At 23.9% G+C, this 25,214-nt stretch overlaps 1 protein-coding gene across 2 annotated transcripts in view; it reads left to right on the top strand.

The window, feature by feature from the left end:
* The first annotated feature begins 19,649 nt into the window (after positions 1 to 19,649).
* Positions 19,650 to 25,214, top strand: part of LOC129605613 (protein yellow) — a 31,660-nt gene continuing 26,095 nt past the window's right edge. The window contains exons 1-2 of one of the 2 annotated variants that reach the window (XM_055515479.1): positions 19,650 to 19,735; positions 22,452 to 22,745. In XM_055515479.1, the coding sequence (XP_055371454.1) occupies positions 22,502 to 22,745 (244 nt within the window). In that variant the 5' untranslated portion in view covers positions 19,650 to 19,735; positions 22,452 to 22,501. Of the gene's footprint in view, positions 19,736 to 22,182; positions 22,332 to 22,451; positions 22,746 to 25,214 lie in introns of those variants that run through there. The other variant, XM_055515478.1, reaches the window with a different exon arrangement.

Below are 25,214 nucleotides of genomic sequence, written 5' to 3' on the forward strand. Positions count from 1 at the left end.
AATGAGTTATAGGGAGCATTTAGTAAACATGTTTTTATTTTAATATTCAATGTGGACAATACGATTATTTTATCATCAACTTTTCAAAATATTATTTTTATCATAAAAAAAAACAAAATTTTCGCACGCATTCATTTAATTTGAACGAAAAAAATATCAAATATTTCTTTTATTCACCTATATAGCAGTGCTATTAAAACTTAATAACTCAAAGTTGACTTAAAAAACTAACTTTAAAATGAAATGTATAATATTTAACTATCTAGTAATATTAATGGTGTTATTTGAAATTCAAGACATTTAGAAATATCTTAGCGATTAAGCAGTAATTAATTTTTTTATTTTCTTTTTTGTTCAATAACTGTTGAGTATATTTTGATTTGAATTTGATGTACAAAACTAAAATATTAAATGAATTCAAAAAAATGCATGCAAAATTAACTCTGAAATGAAAAGTTTTAACTGTAATATTAAAATATTTATAACCGTGATAGAAAATAACGGTTGTATGTGATGAAACAGTATTAACAACATGATCTATGAATGTAACTATTTAATTTACGCATTGAATACATCATATATGTAGGTTTAAAATATGTTAGTATAGTAAGATAGTAAAGCTATAAGCTTTTTTTTAGTTTAAAATATAAAATACCGTAAAATCGCATTTAAAAGTGCATTCATTTACCATCAACTGTTCAAAATCTTTTTGTTAACTTTATAGTAAGATTTATTAGATGTACAACACATAGCAACTAATACACAGCATGTACTACGATTGAAAATTACATATTAAGCTACATAATTTTAAAACACTACTTACAGGCTGCGTATACACATTATAAAATATAAATAAAAAAAAAAAAAACAGAAAAAGTTTTATATTACACTTTTCTTATATAACAATAATTTAATATTATAAATGAGCTGTTGAAAATTAGATTGATTGCTATTACATATATAGAATTTATTAAAATAAAAAATAAAATAAATGCGCCACAATGCATTAAATGAATTCATCACCGCATTACTTAAATAAGTAGAAATCAGTAAATAATTTTTGATTGTATTTTTTACAATTACTTATATTTATTTACAATTTACTGGTTGATTTAATAAAATATTAAGAATAAAGCATAAGAAGTGATGATTTGGTTGAAAGGGTACACAATTTAAGTGAATAAATGATTTAAAAGTAATCGTAGTAGTCATATTGGTAACAAAAAAGAAAATATGTATTATTAATGTTTTGCTTTATAGCTTTTTATTGATTTTTAAATTTTAATAAAGGGTCAAGGTAAAAATTTAAAATGAAATTTGAATAACGTTCTAGTTATTATTATTACTATTGAAATTCTTTAAGTTAGAAAACGATTCCAAACAAATTTCGAATCACAATACGAGTATAACGTCGTTTCAAAAGACATCAAAAATATGTACATATATTAAGTAAAACGAAACCTTTTAATAAGTTAGCGAACAATTTTAATAGGTTTAAACTAATATCTTTTTGGAAATACGAAATTTAAAATTTCTGTATCGTGGGTTAAAACATATTACTATACTAACCCACCTGGGGATGAATATTTCACGCACAAACAACAATTGATAGCATATTTGATACAATTTTAAACTAAAAATTGATAATAAAATAAGTTAATTCATCTTTCTTGAAAAAGCTGAGCTCGAATTATAATTGCCATTATTTAAACAAATTAGTATTTTTATGCTGTATCCATAATAGTTAATTTTATTTAAAATTTAGTTTATCTTTACGGATAAATTATCTTGACCCTATGCTACGTAGTTTATATCTAAAGTGACACTATAATCGATAGTCACTGAAACAGGAAATTTTGATATCAACTAAAGTTGCTAATTTGTTAATTGGGTGTTATATTTTCAATTATTCTAATAGAATATTTGATTATTATTCAAATTAGTTTTGAAAATAAAAACTTCATTTTTTTTGTTGTCTTTCCTAATAATTTGTTAGTAAAATAATAAAATTGCAATTTAATTGCAATTATATATGAAATTTAATTATATATTTCAAATATATAATTACTTATTTTTTATTTTAATAACTGTTTTTAACTTAAGTTGTTAAACATTTTTAATTACACGAAGAAAAAAAAAACAAAAGAAAAAAATAGATGATTTTGCATGCGCTTTATGTTTGCAACCATGTTATTAACTTAATGGCAAAACATGGTTACCAAGTAAAAAAAATAAACAAAAATTTCGATTGATTTCATTAAAATAAACAAACGTGTTAGTCTTTGCTTTTTTCTTTCTTCCAACGGTTTCTTGTTCCGTCAGAGCGTATGTCATAGATATTGTATAATTGTTAGTATGGCTGTTTTAACTTATGTTTTTTTACTTAATTTATTTTAATTTTTTGTCATTTATTTTAATTGACAAAGTTTTCATATATGTATGAATTTTTATGATTGCGATCATTTTTTTTGTCAATCGATACACGGATAATTATAAGTTTATCTGTTAGTATATCTGTGGGTACTATTGTATTCAAATGATAGAGACCAAACAAACATACAAGGAAAAAACCAATTATAATTTAAAATTTCTTTTGATCACAGTTTCTAGCTTTCGTTGAATTAACCGATATTATAAGAAAAAATTCAAAAAGTGTTTAATTTTTTCTTTGTCTAATCTTTATTGATGGTGATATTCCTGCTGAATTCATAAAAATATACATGTTTTAAAAATGAAAATTCCAATAAGTTTTTAACGCACATTGGTGCATTAAACTTATTATTTTCTGATCATAAAATGCAAATGAACAATTATTAAAATGCAATAATCATCAACATTTTTATTAAAAATAATCGCATATCGATAATCAAGAAATAAATTAAATTATTGAAAATAAAAAGTGTATGTACATAATTTTCGAGTAATAAAAATTATTTATAATGCAAGATTTTGTAAATGTTTTCTTTAAAACCTTAAGATATATGGTTAATCATTTGCAAAATTAATTTCTCTATTATATATGGATAAATTTCGATAGTATTAACAAATTATTAATTTATTTGAAATTTATTCAAGCATGGTTGTTCCATATATGAAAAGGGTTGTTTCAGTATTTGGACGGTTTAAGTGACTGGAAGATGGGATTTGAATTGTATGATTTGTAAACTATAGATAATATAGCGATCGGATCTAAGTTTACACTTGCAGCAAATCTAAGCCATTTCAAAATGCTAGTGTAGAACGTATCAATCAAATATGATCTGTAACTTTTTTTATTTGTTAAATTTCAAAATAATATTTTATGCCTAAACATAGACATTATCTATCTAGATATCATATTCTAACATTAAATAAAATTTATAAATCATTAAGTAAACTAAAAGCGGAAATTGTGCAACATTCTTAAGTTTAATTCCGCTCTAATTAAAGAATTTACTTTAAAAAATAATTGCTTTACTAAATTTATTTACTTTGTTTTTAAAATTAATTTAATTTTTTGGAAAATTTATAAAAATAATTACCACATATTTTTAAATCCAGAATTTTTTACTGACATTTTTGTGATTTATCGGTTGTAAATGCATGTTTGTTTATATGTATACCGTATGTTGCTTACTAGTCTAACACATAATGAGCAAACATTTTGATGTCATAATTAAGTTCATCGGAATTCTTTGTCATGCTACATTTATATTTTTTTTTTATGTAATCAACAAACTGTGCAATTCTTTATTTGTCTCTTGTCAAAACGTTACATAATATTGTTACAAATATTAAATGTTAATATCACTAATATAAAAATGAAAAAATTATTATGTATACGTTGTATAAAATTAGTTCAGTATGAACGAAAGAAAATTGAATTGAAAACAGCAATTTTCAAATATATGTTAGTGTCTTATTTTCTAATTTATTCTATATTGAAATTTGTTAGAAATAAATTTTTACTTTGCTTAAAGAATATGATATTATATGAATTCTTATGTTTAAATAGTTGTGTGTATAGACGTAAGAAATTATTACTCTCGCTGATTATTAAAATATAGATGATATACGTATAAGCTTTATTACAAACGATAAAAGTTCAATATGCGATAGGACTACGTAGTGTGCATGTAAGCACATGTACATGGGTTCATTAGAAAAATTCCATAAGTTTAATTAAAATTGTAATGAACAGATACGTTAAAATATTTGATAAATTTTTTAAATTAAAATTATTTGATTCATACAATTGGAAATAAGATATTGAATGTGCGTTGTAGAAGTTTTGAAAATTTCAGCAAATTTTTGATTAAAAATGTTGTAAAATGTGCGAGTAACAATCCAAAACTAAAATATTTTTTAATGTTTTACAGATTTAATAAATATGGAAGCCGTGATAAACGAATATTGTTAAAAAAAAATTGAACAGTTGTACTATTGTATATACATATGTGCAATTTTTTAAGCCACATAGTTTTCTCTCTTGAGTTTAGAGAAAATAATTCTTTTTTCCGAATTACACAAAAATCATTTACATATGCATTTAATTAAAACTTAAATTAAATGCATCCAATACAATCATGCATATTAATGATTTTTTATTTTTTCTTTAATGAGTCCAATATTAAACCGTACAAAGTATGCCAATTTGCAGTTATTTATCAAACATTTTCTAAATTAAATGAAGTAGCTAGAACATAGGGTAAAAGGTAAAAAAATTAGCTTACGAACAATATGGTGCACAATTTGTCAATTTTATTTATTGACAAAAAACAATAAATTTCCACCACTTTAAATGATATTTATTTAATGGCAAAAATTGAATAAATAGGCATTCAATAAAATTGATTATGAATTTATGGAAGCCGTCGTTTTAAATTACTTAATTAATAACGTGTGTTTTTACACTTAGTGTTTCACATACATATGTGGATTTGGGTGTGTTTCTAGATAAAAACTTTATCTGATGTTAGTTTTAGTTTTTTTTATTTGTCCACTTTATTCCACAAATTAGTTTTTATTTGTATAGTTAAATTTCTAAACAGCAGAGGTTGTACAAATTTCTTATTCTTATGATTTGTTATTCTTATGACACCACATGAGGGGGATTCAGAAAAATATGCAACAATATACAGTTGTTTAGAAGAGAAAATTAAAATAAACATATAAATTTATTTTGTCATGTTATTGCAAAATTGATTTCAATTAATTTTTCTCTTTCAGTTCATATTTTGATGTCGGTGGCAATGAATACAAAATAAGAATCCGAGCTAGGTGGATTCTTTCAACAAATGCAACACCTGGATCCGAGCTAGGTGGATGCTTCAAACACGTACAGCAAATGGATCCGAGCTATGTAGATCCTTTAAATACAGTAACTGGTTCCGAGTTAGGTAGATTCCTTCAACAAATGCAATGAATGGATCCAAGTTATGTGGGTTCCTGTTACACATACAGCAACTGGATTCGAGATGGACCTCTTCAAAATGCTAAGGCTGGTTCCGAGCTAGGCGTACTGTTGGAAACAACACATGCAATGACTGATTCCGAGCTAGAATGATTCGTTCAACAAATGCAACAAATGGTTCCGAATTAGGTAGATCCTTGCAACCCGTAAAGCAACTGTGTGCGAGCTAGGTGGACCTCTTCAATAAGTGGATTTTTTCAACATATACGACAACTGGATCCGAGCTAGGTGGATCCTTTCAACATGCACAACAAGTGGTTCAGAGCTGGATCCATGCAACTGCCACAATGTATGCCTAGTAAGTTAAATGCACTCAAATTTATTGTTTTAGTGCTGTAGTTCTTTTAATGGTTTTGTTCCTTGTGCCGGTTAAACCATTAAAATTAAGAAATTCATTAAAAATTAATATGTACATGTATTCAGTCCCCATTTCTTACCAAGCTTTTAGTCTATTGATTCTTTGTCCATTCATATTTCTAAAAATAAAATTACATTAAACCTTCGTTTATAGAAATAGTTATAAGTAACGCCAAATTAATTTAGAAAATAATTAGGTTTTGATAACCTAATGTGTTGTAGGATTAGAGATTTATACATTAACCGAACGCAAAACATTTTAAGAATAAAATTTGCTTCAGGATATCCTTTGTCTTACTACAACTATTTTTTTATTACTCATATTATTTTGTTTTTTGACGGGATCGCAGCTTAATTAAATTAACGAATTTTCAAAACTCAAACAAACCATTTACACTTTATTTATATACATATATGTTTGTATGTATGTTTCTATATACATATTACACATGCGCTTATATTCATTCATATATTTTTTGTCTAATTTTATAATAATCGTATTTGATAATAATTGGATTTATTTTTAACATTGGTGACATTTTTTTAACCTTTATTAATTATTAGAACAATTTTTTTAATTGAATTTTATTTTATATTTCAATTGAAGAATAAAAAAACCTATATGTATACGGTTTTGTTTGTTTTTTTGTTTAGATACTTAAGCTGGCGCAAAACCATAACAATCAAAAAAATATTCAAGAACAAAAAATAAAATAAAAAAAAGACTATAGGTGACTAAACTGTGTGAAATGCACAAAAAATGACTCAATCACGGTTCTTTGATATTTTCTTTAATAATACAGAAATGCCGGTAGTTATTTTTTCCTATATTAGACAGTTATATTAGATTAAATCGCACCACTCACTACTTTGTTGTCTAAATTCAATGTCAGAATATGTCAAAAATATAAAATTAATTCATTGTTTTGTACACTGTAATTCGTCCAAATTTTTCGTTTATTTTTTCATTGATCACACGTCAGAATTTTATATAAGTTTCTTACTGCAAATTCTTATTGTTTTTTGCCTTTTTTTTAAAGAAATTAATGAGTTTAACGTTATTTGGATGCCGTAAGCAAGGACGCTTAAATATGAAAATAAATTATAAAGAGATTCTGAACAAAAATTTTGTCTTAACTTTTCTATTATCAAAACAAAAAAAATCGCAACAAGATCAAAAATGCTTCTAGGCGATTCAAATAAAATTGGAGCAAAAAAATTGCAAAATCATTATACGCAATTTTTTTGCGTTAATTTCGGCTAATCTTAACAGAGGTTCCAATAAAAAATATCCAAAAAAAATATGAATAAAAAAATTAACTGCATTCAAAAGAAATTCGCGATTTGATTAAATTAAATTCGTGAATTTGTGATATGTCTGATCAATGAGTGAAGCAAAACTTCTTATTGTATTTGCAGCCAGCAATCGGTATTTGAATTATGGTTGTTTTGAATCGGTACTAGAATCTCAAAGTAATTGAGGCTGTTGGATTTGAAAATTCAATCTTTGCGCTTTGTTACAGACAAGGATCAAAAGTAAAGTTCAGATAAATATTAAGTGAGTGTGGATATAAGGTACAGAGGTTTGACTCTAATGTCAAGTGGAAGGTAATAGTGTTTCCAAAGTGGGGTAACGGAACAAAAAAGATACAAGTTTTATTTTCGACATTTAAGTATTTGAATATATTGACTTTACTTGAAAATATATTGAGTTGGCTCAATTTTTTGTTGTCGATTGAAAAGTTAAAATGTTTGTTCAAGTTTTTTAATTTTATGGAGGGCACTGAAAAATGAGCTTGTATAATTATTAATATATTTAATCACTTACAGCGATATCTCAATATTTAAATTAATTCAATAAATTTTTAATTATTCAATAGATTCTTAATAACTGTAACTGTAACTATTTTGGTGCTTATTTCCAATATTAATTCTGAATATTTTATAATACGAAGTGCTTTTCAAAGCAATTTAAAAAAAATTATTCATGATAGCATTTAAGATTTTACAGGTGTTCAATATATAGTTAGAAAAATTTGCTTAATGAACTGCTAAATTATCTAACCCGTACATTAGTAGCCAATTTTTAATATTAACTTTTACATAAATATATAGTTAATAACTTTTTCGTATTTAAAAAATTCAATTGGTGTTCTCGTATAATAATTATTTCTTACATTGAGTTACTGTCATATTTCAGGGTCAATTAATTTTTAATCTATATTACATGAAATTTATATATGAAAAAATTTATAAGAACAAAAACGCAGCATTCAAAATATTGGTCTTAATTTTTATTTTTTTCTAATTAACATAAACAAAATATTGAATTGCCTATAGTGTTCTCGTAATTTTCGTACATTAAAATTTTAATTAAAATTTAAAAAAAAAAAATCCAAATTCTTAAAATAAAATAAAATTATAAGCGACATTCCCGATTCTTTACAAATCCAGTGCGCAATATGCTTGTAACGTATACAAGATTTTTGTCAGGTGCATTTTAGATTTCTTGATGGCATTTACTGTCTTTAGTGACAAAAAATCTTTTCATAATAACTTCTAGATTGTCGTTAAGTAACATCACGCTGAAACGTATGTAAAGCGAAGAAGTCCGCCTGTAAAATTCAAGCGCCAATTGGTGATACGATGGTTTTTTAAAGTTTAAATTTTTCCTGATCTTTTATCTTACTTGAAGTCGTTATTTGTGAGCCCTATCTGTGTAGGTAACGATTTAGCAATAATCTACTCAGGTGTAGCTGAATACAAACATAATTGCCTACTTACATAACAAATGAAAATTCTTAGAAATATTAAAAAAAATTCTTAGAAATTATTTTTAACTGGTAAGCCAACATTTTTCGATAATTAGTCAAACAATAAACAAAGTTGTCTATTTACCTAGCATTATTTGTAAATTTCTTATGACTGAATATTGCCACAGAATGATAGAAGCAAATACCATATGGTGGCATGAATAATTCTTATTTTTATGCACTTTCAATAAGTTTTGAATTAGAATTCTTCAATATACACAAACTAAATTCTTTAAATTTTGCAAAATTGCAGAAAATATTTACTTTAAATCAATGTCAATTATTTTATTGTAAAATAAATTATTTTTATATGTTGATTGATTTTTTTATACATATAGACAAAAACTTTTGCTACTTAATACTTATTAAAAAATAAAAAAAATATGCGGGTAATTAATCAAAAATTTGGTCGAATTTAAAATAAAATTTTATTTTTTATTCTGTTTAAATAAAAAAAAATTTTTCTAGAACAAATCTTAATTCGAAAAATTCTTAATACATGTAATGTGTGTAGGAACAAATTTAAGAACAAATTTAAATATGTAGAATTGTATTTAATTGACTTTCTATTATAACATGTAATTCTATTAAATTTGTAATTGGGACGAAATGATAACAATTTCGTTTTTTTTAAGTATGTTGGTTGTTTAAAGTTCAATTAAGTAACAACTTTGTATCAACTTATCGTAATAAATAGTAATTATTCTAGATGGGAACAGTAGATAAATAGGAATAGCTATTTTTAGAGATAATGTAAATTAAAATAAATTAAAAGTTATTTTGAATTACAATCTAACTGGAAAATTCTTAATTATTAACTTAATTATTTAATTTCAAAATTAAATTTAAAAATTCCTAAATATTGTGATAGTTAAAGTTGACTACAAATAAGAAGTTTAAGCAAATTAAGGCGATCTCACACTTTCAGTTTTAGTTGTATAAAGGACATTATTGAATCGCTTAAAAATCAAAGACTTAATAATAATATAATTTGAGATAATTGGGGCTTTATATTTTTCAAAAATTTTGTGTCAAATATTTGCAATCTTCTACAAATTAAACATGATTTAATTTACATTTTCTATGCTCTAAGGATAACTTTCCATTTTGTGTCTTAATACCACTGTTTTAATATTAGTTTAGCTGATAAGAACTTATTATAGTTGTAATACTCATGATGTCAATGAAAAAATTCTACTGCGAGCATTTTTATATCTAAACTACTATTACGTAGATTTTAACCATGTTAAAGTGATCAGATACTATCAAAACAACGGTAGCACAACCTTATAAGTAATTATTGCGTTATACTTAATTTAGTCTCCATACACCAATTTCAAAGAAAAAAAGTTTCTTTAATTCAATTAAATTTTATGCAACTTCTAACAAGAAAATATACAAAAAAGCCTAATATACAAGTTAAATTTATTATTTTATTTATTATAAAATTATAATAAAAGTTTAATTTAAATTTTTTAAATGCATGACGATTTTATCATTTAACATAAATCTAAATATTGTGTGCGCAGAAATACATCAAAAATTTGCTCCAAATTCTCTAGATATAGTTTTATTTTCTTATTCTTTGCCTGAATAAAAAGTTTTTGTTATATAAAACAAAAAAGAAATCATAAAAGCAAATTTTTTACCATCCAGCAGCACTTAAAATGAGACAAATTACAAACTAGACCATAAATGTTTTTCTTTTATAGTGTCAAATCCAATTAATTTTGAACAAAGGTCCAATAATCTACATGAAAAACACTAACAAGCTATAATAATGTTGTGTAGTAGAAATAAAAAATAATTTAAAATATTCAAAATATCAACAGCCAGGGTTGTTGTAAGTACATTCATATTACTTTAAAAGCGTGACTTAATTTCAAATCGTAATAGATTCAGGTTTAAAGAAAAAACCATAATTTTTTAAGTTCAGTTGACATACTGTAGGTTTAACAAGTTAATACATATTATAATTACTCCTAAGAATCGCCCTTATGTAAATAATTCAATAAATGTTAGGTGCCTAGCTTAGACTATAGATGGTGTTAATTCCAAACGATTGTAAAGCAATTCAAAGACATAGATGTCGCCAAAGATTTAGTACAAAGCAGTTTCGGCAATGGAGGCAAAATCCTATTAAAGTTGCTATACATTTCTTATAGCTTTCATTACAAAACATTTGCTACTTAACAAATAATAAAATAGTTTTAAAAAAAATTATATAACATGCAAACCGCCTAGCAGAATTATTAGATATTATTTAAAATGCTTGTCTATTTATTCTAAAAAAAAATTCGGCAGTGGAAGTAATTATTGACTTATTATTATGCTTTTGTAATAAGGTATAAACAGAAATGGCATCATCCCTTTAAGAAATTAACACAAAAGACAGTCCGAATTATTACGCAAATCGTTCATGAAAACATAAAAAAATTATTGATAAATTAATGAATAATATAAAAACTTTCATTAAGCAAAGAATTACAAATGAAAATTCAAATGCAAAATACAAATTAAAAAATAAACTTGTATAAATACGTACATATAAGGTTAAAGGCGGTTAATGTTTATAATTGAAATTTTAAAATTTTTTTAATAAATAATCAAATTCTGATACCACCATTTATTTCCATCATTTTCTATTATTGTATAGACTATTTAAAATTCAGCACTTGCGTTCAATTTGGTCCAATATAAAGCATAATTTGTGAACGTCACCTCTATATGAGTAATGTAAAAATGGCATTGAAATTTCAGTAAAAGAATAAAACTGAAATAGAAAGAAGCAAATAAAGATAAAAAGTTTACAATTTCTTAATTTTCAGAATAAATTATGCAAAATTAACTTACTGAAATGTTACTTTACAATTTTCTTTCATGTCTGATCTCATCTGATTCAATTTTAAATTAAACTTGCTAAGGGCGAAATACAAGTGATCGAAAAATAACAATAATAAAAAACAATTGCATGTAACATTCACTGATAACAACAAAAATCGAAACCAATTGAAAATATGTAATATGATTGTACCTACAGAGAATGGGTGTATGTACAGTGTATGCAAGTATATATAATGAAAGAGTGGTCATATTATTGGATTTCCAAGTATATTAAAAATACTATTTGCAACTAAATTTTGTGTGTATGATCATGAATTTGACCTGAACAAATATTGGGATAATTTGATCGAAATTTATGAAATTTATGAAATATTTATTTTGCTTCATGAAAAGTAGATCACTTGAAGGTTTTAATGAGCTTCTTTTTTAGAATATTGTCCTTCTTCCTTGGAATATTGACACTGTTTGTTTGAGAAATGTTGATTTGAACAACACTCTAGGTAGACAGCCAGTATGAAGGCGCAACCTTTCTCGAAAATTTAGTGCTGAAAGAATGTTTGTTGGATTTGAGCTTTAAATCTAATTTACTGTAACATATATAATCGTTGATTAATTATATCAACATTTGATTGAATACTTACTGATGAACATTAATAAGTTTATTCAGTAGAGCTATGTAATTGAAGAAAACTTCCGTTTCTGAACATGTTGAGCTTTCAGTATACCCAATGATTAATTTCAATGAAACAATTTTAAAATGGATAACGTTTCAACATATTGACTCTCAGTTTTCTTATACTGAAAGTAGCAAAAAGCTCAATCAACGTGCAAATTTTCTTAAAAAAATTTTATTTTGAAAATGTGTATACGTATACCAAAAACTAAAAGAAAAACATCTCAAGAAATGGATTATTCTGCTTCAAATCATATTTAGTTTAGCGTTGAAAGAAATTGATAAAAATGATTCCTAACTTTAAATACACAGGTTTTTTTTACCACTACCTTTATGAGACCACCAAAATTGTCTGAAATGGTAAAAAATATAGGTTTTTTTTTCGTTTTCTTATGTTACTTTATCAAATTCAAATATAACCATTGTTTATTTAAGTACAGTATTGGTTTAAGATCAAATCAAAGCAGTAATTTTATATGTTATTGTATAACCTATGTTTTATGTATAGTTATGGTGAACACTGCAAAGCGTGTTTTATTTTCTACGTATATAGGCAAAGTACAAATCTAAATTATGTTACAATTTCAGACAATTATAGTTAAAGATTTTGCCATTGAAAATGAAAAAAAAATAATAATAATTGTTTTATTGATTTTTAATAAAACCATATATTTTTATTTGCCAGATAATTTAAGATTTAATCGATGTTAAATTGAATTTTTTTATTTCCCTTTATAGAAATTATTAAGTTGTCTCTTTTTTAAAGTTTGTATTATATAATTATAAAAATAATGCCTTACTATTAGGGAATAATTTAAACATAATCACATAAGATAAAAGTTATGAGTTATTTTAATTCAACATTTTGGAGAATAATTTATGTTTATTAGTTTAAAACAGACGATACATGACTATACAGATAAGGGCATGTTATATGTATTGATATATTAGTCTAGTAGTGATGAACTTGAACTTGAATTAATATATGTAAGTGTTTTACATGAGTTATTATTTGGTAGAAGAATAAAGACGCCTGTTTATAAAGATATTTCCTTAGTTTTTATATAACTTTACATCGGATTATAATTAAGTTTATATTATTGTTCAGTTCAATCATATTATTTAATGTAACAATTTCGGAATTGTGAGTCAAAGAGAGTATTTTCAGAAATATAGTTGTATAGTTGATCAAGATTGTAAAGTATTCAAATGTATAATTCAAGCTCAAATGAATTCATCGCAGATTGTTGAAGTTTAAGTATCAATAATGTTACTCGAATTATTTTAAAACCGATCAAATTTTATAAAATCATATTGAGGTATATATCAGGTAACAATCCAAGGTGTATCAATTAATTAAAAACGTGCGCTCCCAATATTCTAAACAGTTTTCAATGGAAATTTTCTATGTATCTTTATGCACTAGGATAAGAATTTTCACATATAAAAAAACACTGGTGCTCCGACTTTTTTACTTTTACAGATACAAACAATTCATTTTTACAGATATCAATTTACTTACTAGTTATACAAGTTTAATTCGAAGCCATTCAATAAAGATTCTTCAAATTTAAAACAGTGTAGAAATAATGTGCAAAAAGTTAGCGTTATACTGTTTTCAGTACAATCAGATTTGAGTTGCATTTTTCTTTCACTCTTCTGTTTTTCTTGAAAAAGTTAGAACATCAATCATAAAAAATTTTTACAGAAAAGGTGAATTGAATATACGTTAAAATATAAACTTAAATTTTGATGAAAATTTGTTGTCAAACAGCTTCGTCTTCTCATGTAATATGTAAGCCGAAGTAAATTTAAATATTATATAAAAGCAATTACACCAATGAGTTGTTACTATTTGACATTTGTATAACCATTTCATTAAAAAATTTCCGTGATTTTTACTTTATATCCTTTCGGATAAACTGAAACTTATTAAAAGCTGAAATTTAATGATCATCCGCTCAATTTTTAATATGTTGAAATACGATGAAAACTTTTAACTTCCTTAACATTTTTATTTTGAATTAACAATAACGTTTGAATTGCTTGTTCGTAATATTTATTATATAGATTGATAAAAATCTTTTAATTATTTTATTGAAATAAAAATTATAAGAAATTGTATTAGTATGGTTGTCACATAATATGAAAGTTGTTGGTAGTCTATTATAGCAAGAAAAGAGCATCTTAATCTTTCATCATACTATACGATTGTGTTTTTGCTTACAAAAAGTATTAAAGTGGACCTGTTTATTTTGTAAAAAATTGACATAAATTAAAGGTGCAAAAGAGTATGAATTGTTATTTAGTTTATAATAGTGTTTATTAATCGTGCTTATTAATGGAAATTCAATAAATTATTAAAATATTTAAAAATTTAATCAGGAAGAAAATTTCAGAAGCCGGACATAAATATGCAGAGAAAATTTTAACATTTTAAAAATACAATATTTCACAAATGACTTTATTTATCTTACAACAACAAAAAATTTGTAGTAATTAATGCAAAATTCTCAAGGTAAAACTAGCTTATGAAAACAGCTTAAATTAGAAATTAATCTTTAGTATATGTTGTTATGAAACACTCATTAAATACTCTTCTAAGAAATTTACAAATAGCAGATTGCTGGTTTTTAACGGGCAACAGTCGGTCAATGGCAAAAGCCGGTCAAAAATCGGAATCTGATGTGTTGACTCTGTTTAAAAGAGAAGATAATTCCGTATATGTATATTGAGAGTATTTTCTGCCACAAATAAAAGGTGATTGAATTCGATCATTTCCGGTGTTTTTTACAATTCGATTAGATTTGTTGAATTCTTTCAAGAAAACTTAGGATTAACAGCGTCAACTAAATATTTTCCTGTTTCTGATTGTTTTCCTAAAAATTAAGTTATAATAAAAAACAAGCTATATTGCAACAATTATGTTAAACAAATAAAACCGAAATATCTATAAGATGAAAAACTTAGAAATTATAACCTTATTAAGAGAGTCATCTTTTTCAATATAATATTTGTACACATGTATATGTGTAGTATATATAGTAAAACAACATTTATGGTAACATAGATAACATTTTAATTTTCAAGAAATTTGAATCAATGTTACAATGCCGTTTAACAACTAAAACCTAATGTATGTTTTTACGTCGTCACATTATTATGAAAAACGAAGGAAAGAAACTGGTTTACATTGGTGCACTCACTATATATAAAGGAATGTACTTCAATGTTTATCTAATATGCATGGATCATGTAGTATAATATGTGCATAGGTTGTTGTATATGGGATATTTATGTAAGTAGATCACATTATTTTTCATGTAATAATAATGGACTTCTTATTATTATTATTTGATTGAATTCCGGATAATTATCAACATTAATATTATATTGAAAAAGTTATTATAAGTGTTTTATTAGAGCTGACATATATAAATACATACATAACATTTTCTGTGATTATACAACTGAAAAAAAAATTCATTGTAAAAATGTAAAATGACTAGACTTATTTTGGGTTAGGTTTAAAAAATTATTACCATTACTTTGTGCAATAATTTTATTTATGCATAATTAAATGAGTACAGAGTGTGTCTGTTATTTGATAACAAGTTTGCAGTTTTTAAACTGTACGCATTGTATGTGGTTGATTCGATTTTTTGAGAAATTTTTATATTTTAATAATGGTGATGTTGATGAAAATCGATTGATATCAAAACAAATTGTTACTTTATACAAATTTATAAATGTAAGGTAAATAACGTGAAAAGTATGTGAATTTGTCAAAATTTTAAAGAATCATGTGATAGTTTATTTTCAAATCCTGTAAATATTACATAAGATCTTTTACTATCGAAAGTCTAATTTTTTATTGCAAAACTTACCGCATCCAACAGAATGTAACGAATTATATATTTACATAAATCAAAGTTTGACATAATTTTGGACATGAATTACATAACATATGCACAGTAATTTGTGAAAAAATAATAACAGTTACCAGAAATAAACGGTGTGCAATTTAATTTTCTGTTGCCCAAACTCTTATCCTTTTTCTTTAAACAACTTCTTGCATCATTAAGTTTATTTATATACTTTTATTAATAGGCTATAATCATACAATATGAGATTTTATTTTAAATTTACTATAAATAATTGCTTTAATTCTCCAAACAAAAAAAAAATTCAAAATCGTGCTAAACATTTACGTGACTAATAGATCATAAAGTTTACTATTACTAAATGTCTAACTAAAAATCAAAATGTCCGGTACATTTTGTTTTAATTTCTAATATTAAAATTTAAAACAAAAAAAAATATGAATTCAATCGCCCGCATATAATCAAATTAATCAGTCAAAAAAATCATGTTAATCATTTCGATTTGACGACCGAATGTTTTTGCATAAATTTTAAAAATGATTTTTAAAACAAAATATTTATTCCTTTAATATAACAATCCAACAATTTAATATTTTAAGTGGTATGAAAGGGATTGTAACAAAATCTTTAATGGCAAAATTTTTAAATTACTGTTTTGGTACAAAATATATTTTTATTTGAAGTAATTTTTTCCATGAATTCAAATTTAAAAGAAAATTTAAAGGGATCATGCGATCCCCTTTAAAGTGCATAAGTTTAATTTGGTCCTAAAATTCCATAATTGAATTATTATAACTATTGTTCTCAAATCTCCTGTCCAATTAGGTTTTAAATATGCACTAATGATCTTTGATCTTTTTTATTTTCAAATATATTAAAACTTCTCATTTAATTAAATTTAATTTTTTTTAACAATATTATACATTTCGAGAAATTTTGCATTAACCAAAAATGAAATATTTAAAATTCGTTTTACAAAATACAATCTACATTTTAGTCACCATAGGAATGAATAACCCAATTCCTTGTCATTATTCACGCGTCATATATAATAATTACCTTCACCCTCTCATATATACTTACGTATTTATATATTATAACCACACTATATTTAGGTATTTTATATTACGAATAATTGCTATTATGATTAAAACTTCTAATGGCCAACAAAAATATCGTTCTGGCAATTCATTGTCTCTCGAATGCATTTTCAATTTTTCGAAAAAAAATTAAAATAAGTGTTGAAATCTTTACTGCCAAGTAAAGACTAAGCAAGTAGGCGAAAAATTTGCATTTTTACATACATATGGGTACTGAACTCTAAATATATGTATTTTGATAGAAAAAAAAATAAATTTTTTATTCTGATTTTTGCTACTTAAGCTTTTTCTTTTTTTTTAATTTTTCTTCTAATCTAACCATTCGGATTGGAATTTATATAGTTAAAAAAGTTATCTTGAACTAAAAATCAAATCAACTGTATGATGATTTTTGATTTTTATTTTTTAAATTTAAATGAGTGCAAAAAAAAAGAAATATTATAATTTTTATTTTGTTATTATTTTTCAGGTATTCAAAATCTTAAATCATATATTAAGAATGTTAAATGAAGTAATTGTTCATTTTAAATTATAGTTAGAATTCAAGCATATTAATTAAAAATAGAAAATTTCTATTGTTTGGTGAATATTCCGCCGGGAATATCCTGTGTCAAATCATGTGAAGCAATTAAAATCATATAATTTATAAAATGTGCATAATATATTTAGATAATAATTTTGAATATATTGACACTTTAACCCTTTATTTCGGTATTATAAAATTGGTAGAAGTAGAAATAAAATTTTGGTACTACGAGTATTACGTGCATGTGATTTCCATTTACGTATTTATTCTAGAATAAAATGGTCATTTAAACAATTCAATAGAGATTTGGTCTGTTGAAAAAGGTTGTTTTGAAAAAAAACATGAATTTGATTTTTAAAACGGAAATATACGTATTTAAGTTCTTACAAATAATTATAATATGAGATTTATGCACGCATGTACACATAACTATACTTTCTTTCTAAATATTTGTTGGATTGAACAAATTTTAGAAATATCTAATAATACATACCATATCTACACACATTATCTATACAACATATGAGTGGACAACCCTGCAGGTCCGTCGGCAGTTTTTCGACTTGATAATTTCGGTAATAATAAATAGAAATGCTTGTATTTTTCTTAAAATTAATAATGTGCTTGTAGATACATATATATAGAAGAAGCTAAGATTAAGTGACTAACTTTGACCTATTTATAATGCTCACAATTCCTAGGATCTGTAATTAATGACAACTGTTTATACAACATAAATTTGGTATTTTTTCCGAATTCAAAAAGAATTATTGTCCAAAGTAATGATAATTATAAAATTTCCAAATTAAAAGGCTGAAGTTTTGAAACCCGTTGAAATCTCTACAAGTTCAAGTATAATAAATTTTTTATTCAAATTTATTGTCTTAATAATTAATAAATTACAATGTAGTTTCGCAAATTCAAAAAAAAAAATCATATATTAATAAAATAAATTCAATATTTATTTAGTGCAAAACATTTTGATTAATTTAATATTAATTAAAATTGGATTGTAACGATAAAATTAAAAGAAAAATTTTAATTAATACAAAAACTTAAGATAAACAATCGTCATGCGAGTTAGTACATACATTTATACATAAATGCAACTCGAACTAAATCAGACTAAAATCAAAGTAATTGTATAATGTAAAAGTCAATAATAATAATCAATATTACAGTTTATAAGTAATTATTTTACTTACATATCAATCAAAAATAGTATGTTTTGAGTGTGAACTAATGAGTTAGGAAAGGGGGAAACGCACAGAAATGTTATCGACTTTTTTTTTTATTAAGTTGCATAACGTTAAGTGGTTTATAAAAAAAAAATATTTTTTTTATGCATTATTTATGTGGGACTAATTAAAAAAAATATTTTTTTTTGAAAAGTAAAATAAGAAAAAAGTAGATTCTCTTAAAATAAAATAGTTTTAAAATTAAAAATACTCTTTTCACTCCAATTCTCTAACTGTCATGTTTTTTTTTCTTCATTTTAATTTCTTTTCTTTAATTTTATGGAATTGTTTTAATGTTTACATCACAAATCAACAAAAACATCAAATAAATCGGAAATTCGATCACGATTTCATCTCCACACACATATACACACAACTATACATATTTGAAAGAGGTGTTTTGAAGTTCCTACAAAAAACATTATTTTGTAACACTATTGTGTGTGTTTAAAACGGCAATATTTATAACAGTTGATATTAAACCAAAGTTATGAAGTTAAAAATTTTTACACCTTAATTGGTGTTGAGTAAAATGCATTCTTTACTTTTTTTTTTATTATTTTCAATTTAATTAAACTGGATTTTGCTTGCTTAGATATTTAGTATGTTTCATAATAAATACATATTTACAAACAATTGCAGAAAAAATGCAATAATTGTAATGATTTCATTAATAAATTTAAAAATACATATATACATTTATAATTTAATAACGAACATCTTTTTTAGGTACAAAAACTCGGTTCATATGAAAGCGTTTTAGTGTAATTTTGATGTTAATGGAAGGCTGTGTCTATAATGTTTTCTATGAAGCATGTTGTCCAAGAATTGCTAATGGTTAAAGATAGGTAATTACCGGTTTAAGTGATATACATACATTGAAAACTGTATTTATATGACAACTTAAAAATTATACTTTATACTTTGACTTGTACTTTATTTAAAATAAGAATGTTACAATAATTTATTTTGTTAAGAAAAAATGAAAAAATGACTCTGTAAAAGGATTACGGTGCTAGTTCTAGGCGAAACATAATGTAATACCCAGATTTGAACGATGATAATGCATCGGTCATACACAAAAATTTTATTTTAGTAAATTCTAAAAATTTCATAAACTCAATCAAAATGGAAAGTCTATATTTATATCTCGAATGAAAAAAAAAATTATTCCGAATATTTAATAACCACTATATATTTTTCAACAGTTCAATAGTATTTTCTTGATACAATACTTTTGAAGGTTCGAAACTTGAAAATCTCAAAAGATTTCAATTCGTACATACGTGTTAAGTTGTATTCACGTTTTAATACACAATTTAAATAGCAAAAAACATGTAGGTTTCTTACTAATTCCGCTGTATCGAACGTAAGTCTATTTACATTTTGTTAAAACCTTATTTTAACCTGTTCTCAATATAATGATACCGATAATACCTTTTTCCACAAGATTCCTTAAATCATTAAATGCTCGAAATAACTATACCAATACTACATATGTATATATAATTACGATACTAACTATTTTACTTATAACTAATGTTAGTGAAGGATTCTATATAATATAAAAAAATCTTGAATTGTACATATTCTCCAATAGAATCTATACCGGTAAAACAAGAAACTTCTTTTTTATGAAAATATGGATGATAAAGAAATTAAAATAAACTTGAGATCATCAAGGTGAAATAAGATATAATTATTAATGGCAATCATATTTGTATTTAAAAAATTGTTACGCAACTTATTTGAAATTTATTTAAACTAATTTTTTTTTCTTAAATCTAAAACAAAAATATACCAAAAAAAAAACAAAAACTAAGCGTGCATAATTAAACCAGGTCGTAAAAAACAACAATCTTCCATTAAAAACAACTATCTTAAATGTAAAGCAAATATAATCAAATACGCACGCATTTACATATTATTGCGTATGTCTAAACGCATTCAGTTCTATATATTTCTATACGTACAAATAAATTAATTAAAATTTTAATATATGTATGCATAGTTGCGCATTTAAAAACTTTTTCAGCTTCATCCGTTTGCAAAAATACCAGCCATTTTTAATAGCCATTTATAATATTTTAATAAAATTTGCAGTTTATTTTCCAATTTGCTATTAAAATTATAACACATGTGACATACATAAATTTTAAAAAACAACAAAAACAAAATCTTTTAAAATTGTTATTAATTTTCACTAAAGTTTAAATTTTAAAACTAAAAGTAAATAAGCGTGTAATATAAGTACATATATATATATGTATGTTTATGCTTGAAATAAAATTATGATTGAAAAAACAACAAGAAAACAATTTACCTTTACCTAATTCAATTTCAATTAGTTGCATATAGTAAAAAATAGAAAAAGAAAATTCATATTTTAAATAATTTTAACGGTATTATAACCACCACCTCTGCAAAAAAATTTTTAATTTGTTTATTTTTGTTTTTATTATTAAAATGAATTTGATATCAATTCCATATACATATGTACATACTAGGTACATTGCGTAGAATTCTTTTCATAATTACTTCATTCAAACAAGCTTATATTTTTGTTAATTATTACAGTAATTCCAACTAAAAAAACAAAAATACAAAAAATATAAAATCAAATAAAATTTCATGGAACTTAATACTGCAACCACAACCGCAAATTATTTTCATATTTTGCAATCACCTCTTGCACTGCATCTGCATACCTGCGTCAAATTCTAGATTACAATTTACACTGCAATTTTTAATCCTATACTAATATAAAACTACAAAGCGACAAAATAAAATAAATTTACTCTTAAATCATTTCATGCAGTTTTTGCGTGTCGCTCTGTAGTTTATTAACGGTAAGTTTTTATTATATTACAACTACATTGAAAAGGTACTTGCTTCATTTTTTTCTGATTTTTAATTTAAATTTTCTCTATGTATAGTTTTAAACTTTTCTTTTTTGTGAACATTTTCACGTACTTGCCATTTTCCTGTATGTAGGTACAATTTACTTTTCTTGTTATATTAATGTTGCTGCACACGCACATACATATGTATTTATGTACTTGTTTTTGGAAAAATTCACCAGACCTTATTTTTTGTGCTGATTCACTTTATTTCTATCTACTTACTTTTTTTCATTATTCTTACTACTTGCATAGTTAGACAGTGGGGAGTTAATAAAACTAGATAAAAATTATGCACAGGTAACAGTTTGTATTCTACATTTAACCGTTATAATTGAATTTATTTCGGGATAAAAATATTAGTTACAAATTAATTAAAAAATTATTTAAAAATATTAAAGAAAATAGTTAATAAAATAAAACCTTTAAAGTTTGAAATATTTATTAAATATTTTGTATAATCAAAGTAAAAGAAAAATTATTAAAATAATTACTTATTGTTTTTTACTTGGAAAAACTTAATAGACTGTGAAATATTTTAAACGTAGGTTCTGTTTTCAAACTTATTTTAATAATATTGATAAACTTGAACTGCAATTAAATTTTCTATTGAATATTGTGAAATAAATTATAGTGTTTATAATTGTTTTTTTATTCATTGTAGAAAAAAAAGGACAATTATACCAAGTTTTATAATAACAAAAAAATTAAAAAATGAATTTATACAAGGATTTATTAACCCTTTTAACGGTGTTCATGTTGTTTTTGAATAATGGTGAAGCAGCATATAAATTACAGGAACGTTATAGTTGGAATCAATTGGATTTTGCATTTCCTAATCCACAATTAAAACAACAAGCAATACAAAATAAAGATTATATACCACAAAATGCTTTACCAGTTGGTGTTGAACATTATCAAAATAAATTATTTGTAACTGTGCCAAGATGGAGAGATGGTGAGTGAATTATATAATACCTTACATTTACGTAAAGGCTGTACAATTTATAATGTAATAAAAATAATATTGGTGAATTTGCAATTGTTGAGATTGCTAGAAAATTATCAGCATAAGGAACAAGTATTTTGTTTGAAAAATTGATTGGTACTTTATAGTGTATAATTGATTGATACCTTATAGGTTTTAAAATCTTAAAAAAATATTACCTTTTAATTTGGCTCAAAATTGTATTTTGATTATTGAAATTGTATTAAGTTCGCATTTTAGCTTTTTAATATTTCGGAGTAAACTAAGATGAACTGATCAAAATTGTTAAGAAACGTATATAGATATAATCATAAAAAATTCGAACTTGAAATATAAAAGAAAACTGAAAAACTCGACTTAGACAGTTTCTGCTTATAATAGTAGAATTATTTTTATTTAAAAATTTCTAATTTAGATCCACTATTGGAACCAATTACAAGTTTGGAATTGACTTGTGAATTAAAGGTTTTTTATCTCATGGCAACATAAAATTTATTAATATCAGCATACATACTTAATAATAATAAAATCCGGTTGAATTAAGTGAAAAGTTAAATTACAATAATCTTTCCTTTTTGCAAAAACTCTTTTGTTTTCTAATTTTATAGAACTTATTTGAAAAGTTTTAGAAATTACAAGAATAATTTTAAAAATATTGCACACAGGCTCTCGCATTTTATAAGCATACTCGTAATATAATGACAATTTATGCAAAAAAGTATCTTTCACATTTGTGTCGCATCAAAAACTTCTATTAATAAGATTCCAAATTGAATTTGTAATTTTAAGTCAATTGTCGATGTAAAATTCATTTAGTCCTTTACATGTTATTACTCATTTGACTAGATTTCAAATTTTGTGTAGCAATTTAAGCCATATAAAAGACATTTAAAAAAAAATTGTATCCAAATAACGTTTCTATCAAATTTCTTATATAACTTAGTTTGGAAAATTTTAAAAAAATATTAATAATTTAAAACTAGCTTACGAAGGAATAAAAATTCATGCTTGCACAGGGAAAAACTTTGGTGCAACAATTTCCAAAACTTCAACAATTTCTATATTTTATGAAAATTTTTCCGCAGAATCCAATAGGAAATCTATTAATTTTGCGATTACCTTATACAAATTCATAACTTGTGTAGACTTGTGTACAACCATTTTAATAAAAATATATCAACATATTTTTTAATAAATTTTATTAATTTCCTCCTTTAAATTTTTAGTTTTTAATCAACAATGCAGAATTTTCAAAATTCATTTGTAATTCAGTATTTTAATGCAATTAAATATATACATACATAACAAATTCATTTATTAAATAAACGAAAATTTTTATTGCATTGCAATTTCTGAAACGTAACGTGCATATTTTAAATAATTTTTATTCGACGATAAAATTATAAAATAATATAGATTGTATAGCAAACGAATTATTTTGATTTTATTATACGAGAATTGAATAAGTTATCAAATAACTTAAATTAGTAGAAAAATTTTGAAAAGCTTTAATTTAAAAGACAGTTGCAATTACAAAATTTTACAAAAACATTATACGGAATTTATGGCACTAAAATAATTGTGTGATATAATTGTGACAAAATAATTTACTCAATTTTTTAAAATTTTAATTATTTTACAACTCTTAAAATATACTGAATACTTAATTTCGTTTTAGTTTTTAGTACACTCAATTGATTATTATTTTAAGTATTTGATTGAAATTGAAGAAAAATCATAAATGGAGTAGTTACTAGACACTTTGAACTCCCTAATTGAATACAGTCTATTAATTATTATTAGAGATAATAAAAAAAATAACGAAAGGATATTGCAAAATAAAATGTTAAATAATTATTCTATTTGAAATTCCAAATAAAATTTTTAAAATTAGGTTTATTAGATTTTAATTGATTTTAATAATTACCTAACCAATAAAACTCTTATTTAATAACGGTAGTAAAAGTTATTTAAATTTTAATTTAAAGAAAACTTTTTATTTGTTACATTTTAGCAATAAATTTTTTTTCAAATTAAAATACGAAATTATATTTGAAATAGAATATTTAAATGAGAAATATTCAAATTACTTCATTCAAATAATCATTAGTAATTTGTAGAGGAGATTATTTCTATAAAAATATTAAATTTTATTGTTATAATTAATAGTTTTATAAACTGAAACAATTAAAAACTACTTTGTTAAAAATGAATTAAAAAATATTTAAAGATTTTAATGAATTTAATATGCAAAAAACTTTGGCTTTAGAGTTTTAGAAAAATATTTTTGAGTTAATTAAAAAAACGAGCAGAAATTGCACCTACCAAGAGTTTGTTAGTTAAAAGATCAAACAAAATTCAAATTAATTATATTTGTCTTGAGTTAAATGAGTTAGATATACTTTTAATTTTGTTATTTTACAGAAATTACAATTATTA

The sequence above is a fragment of the Condylostylus longicornis genome, unplaced genomic scaffold, assembly GCF_029603195.1.
Source record: "Condylostylus longicornis isolate FDR11 unplaced genomic scaffold, ASM2960319v2 ptg000013l, whole genome shotgun sequence".
Lineage (NCBI taxonomy): Eukaryota > Metazoa > Arthropoda > Insecta > Diptera > Dolichopodidae > Condylostylus > Condylostylus longicornis.